Source organism: Alligator sinensis, unplaced genomic scaffold (assembly GCF_000455745.1).
Source record: "Alligator sinensis unplaced genomic scaffold, ASM45574v1 scaffold1011_1, whole genome shotgun sequence".
In the NCBI taxonomy this organism is placed as follows: Eukaryota; Metazoa; Chordata; order Crocodylia; family Alligatoridae; genus Alligator; species Alligator sinensis.
Genome location: NW_005842785.1, coordinates 427,872 through 428,792, shown reverse-complemented (window position 1 = coordinate 428,792; position 921 = coordinate 427,872). Strand labels below are relative to the sequence as shown.

The window sequence follows — 921 nt, the reverse complement described above, 5'->3', positions numbered from 1 at the left end:
ATGCTGAATACCTGTGTAAACACATCACCTGCTACAAGAAGTTGTAAGTGTACAGACTTCTGAAAATGTATATGGGTATTTTATATACCAAACCCTAGAGTGAAGAACTTCAAATCTGTAAGCTTACCAAGACATGATGAGAGTAGTCAGTGTGTCATATATACACCATGATTCTGCATTTTGAATGTGGGTGCCTGCCTTAGCAGAAGTCCCAGGCTATTACATTTTGAGAGTGTAGAATATTCTTTAAGCAGCCTAGTCATACTGTAATACAAGTGGGAATGACAAAAAGAGGAGGTGGATGCTAGTAGTTGATCTTAGAAAGAGCTAGGCTGTTCTTTTACTCCTGCTCCGTACTGAACTCCTTCGTTTTGGAAGAACTAGCGGGCTTGTGCCTGTTGGGTTGCCACCGCTGCTTGCCTCCTACTCAGGTTTGTGCCATATTTCAGCCAGAACCTTGATCGTGGCAAAGTATTTTATTCTCAAGCAGGCTGAGCTTGGTTGAGTTGGAGGTATTAAACCTGAAGGAAGGGCTTGTGAGCTACAGCTACTAATTTGCGGTGAAAACCTGGAAGACGAGAAGGGCAAGTACAGGCAAGTAACTGTCTGCAGCAGTAAATGAAGCCCGGAACTTGTCGTCGTCGTCGTCCCCGCCCCCTTTGCAGGGCTTAGTCTGGCGCCGGGGGTTGTCCCGGCTCGGATGTGTTCGGACTGTGCTGCCCGGGGCCGGGGAGTGGTGCACAGGGACGCGCAAGAGCGGGGCAGGGGGCGTTGAGGCTCAATAGGCCCCGGGACTCGGCCTGGAACCGGCGGGAGTCCGGCTGTGTCCACCTGCCCGCGGAGCCAAACTGCGCATGCTCAAGCTTCCGGCTATACAGCCACGTGGCCTCGGGCCCCTGCGCTTCTTGCTCGCTGATTGGC

General features: G+C 51.5%; 1 protein-coding gene across 1 annotated transcript in view; it reads left to right on the top strand.

Moving 5' to 3' along the window:
* The window catches only part of EFCAB1 (EF-hand calcium binding domain 1), a 9,945-nt gene continuing 9,024 nt past the window's right edge, over positions 1-921 (top strand). The window contains exon 1 of the mRNA XM_025191072.1: positions 1-43. Within this exon, the coding sequence (XP_025046857.1) occupies positions 1-43 (43 nt within the window). The remainder of the gene's footprint in view (positions 44-921) is intronic.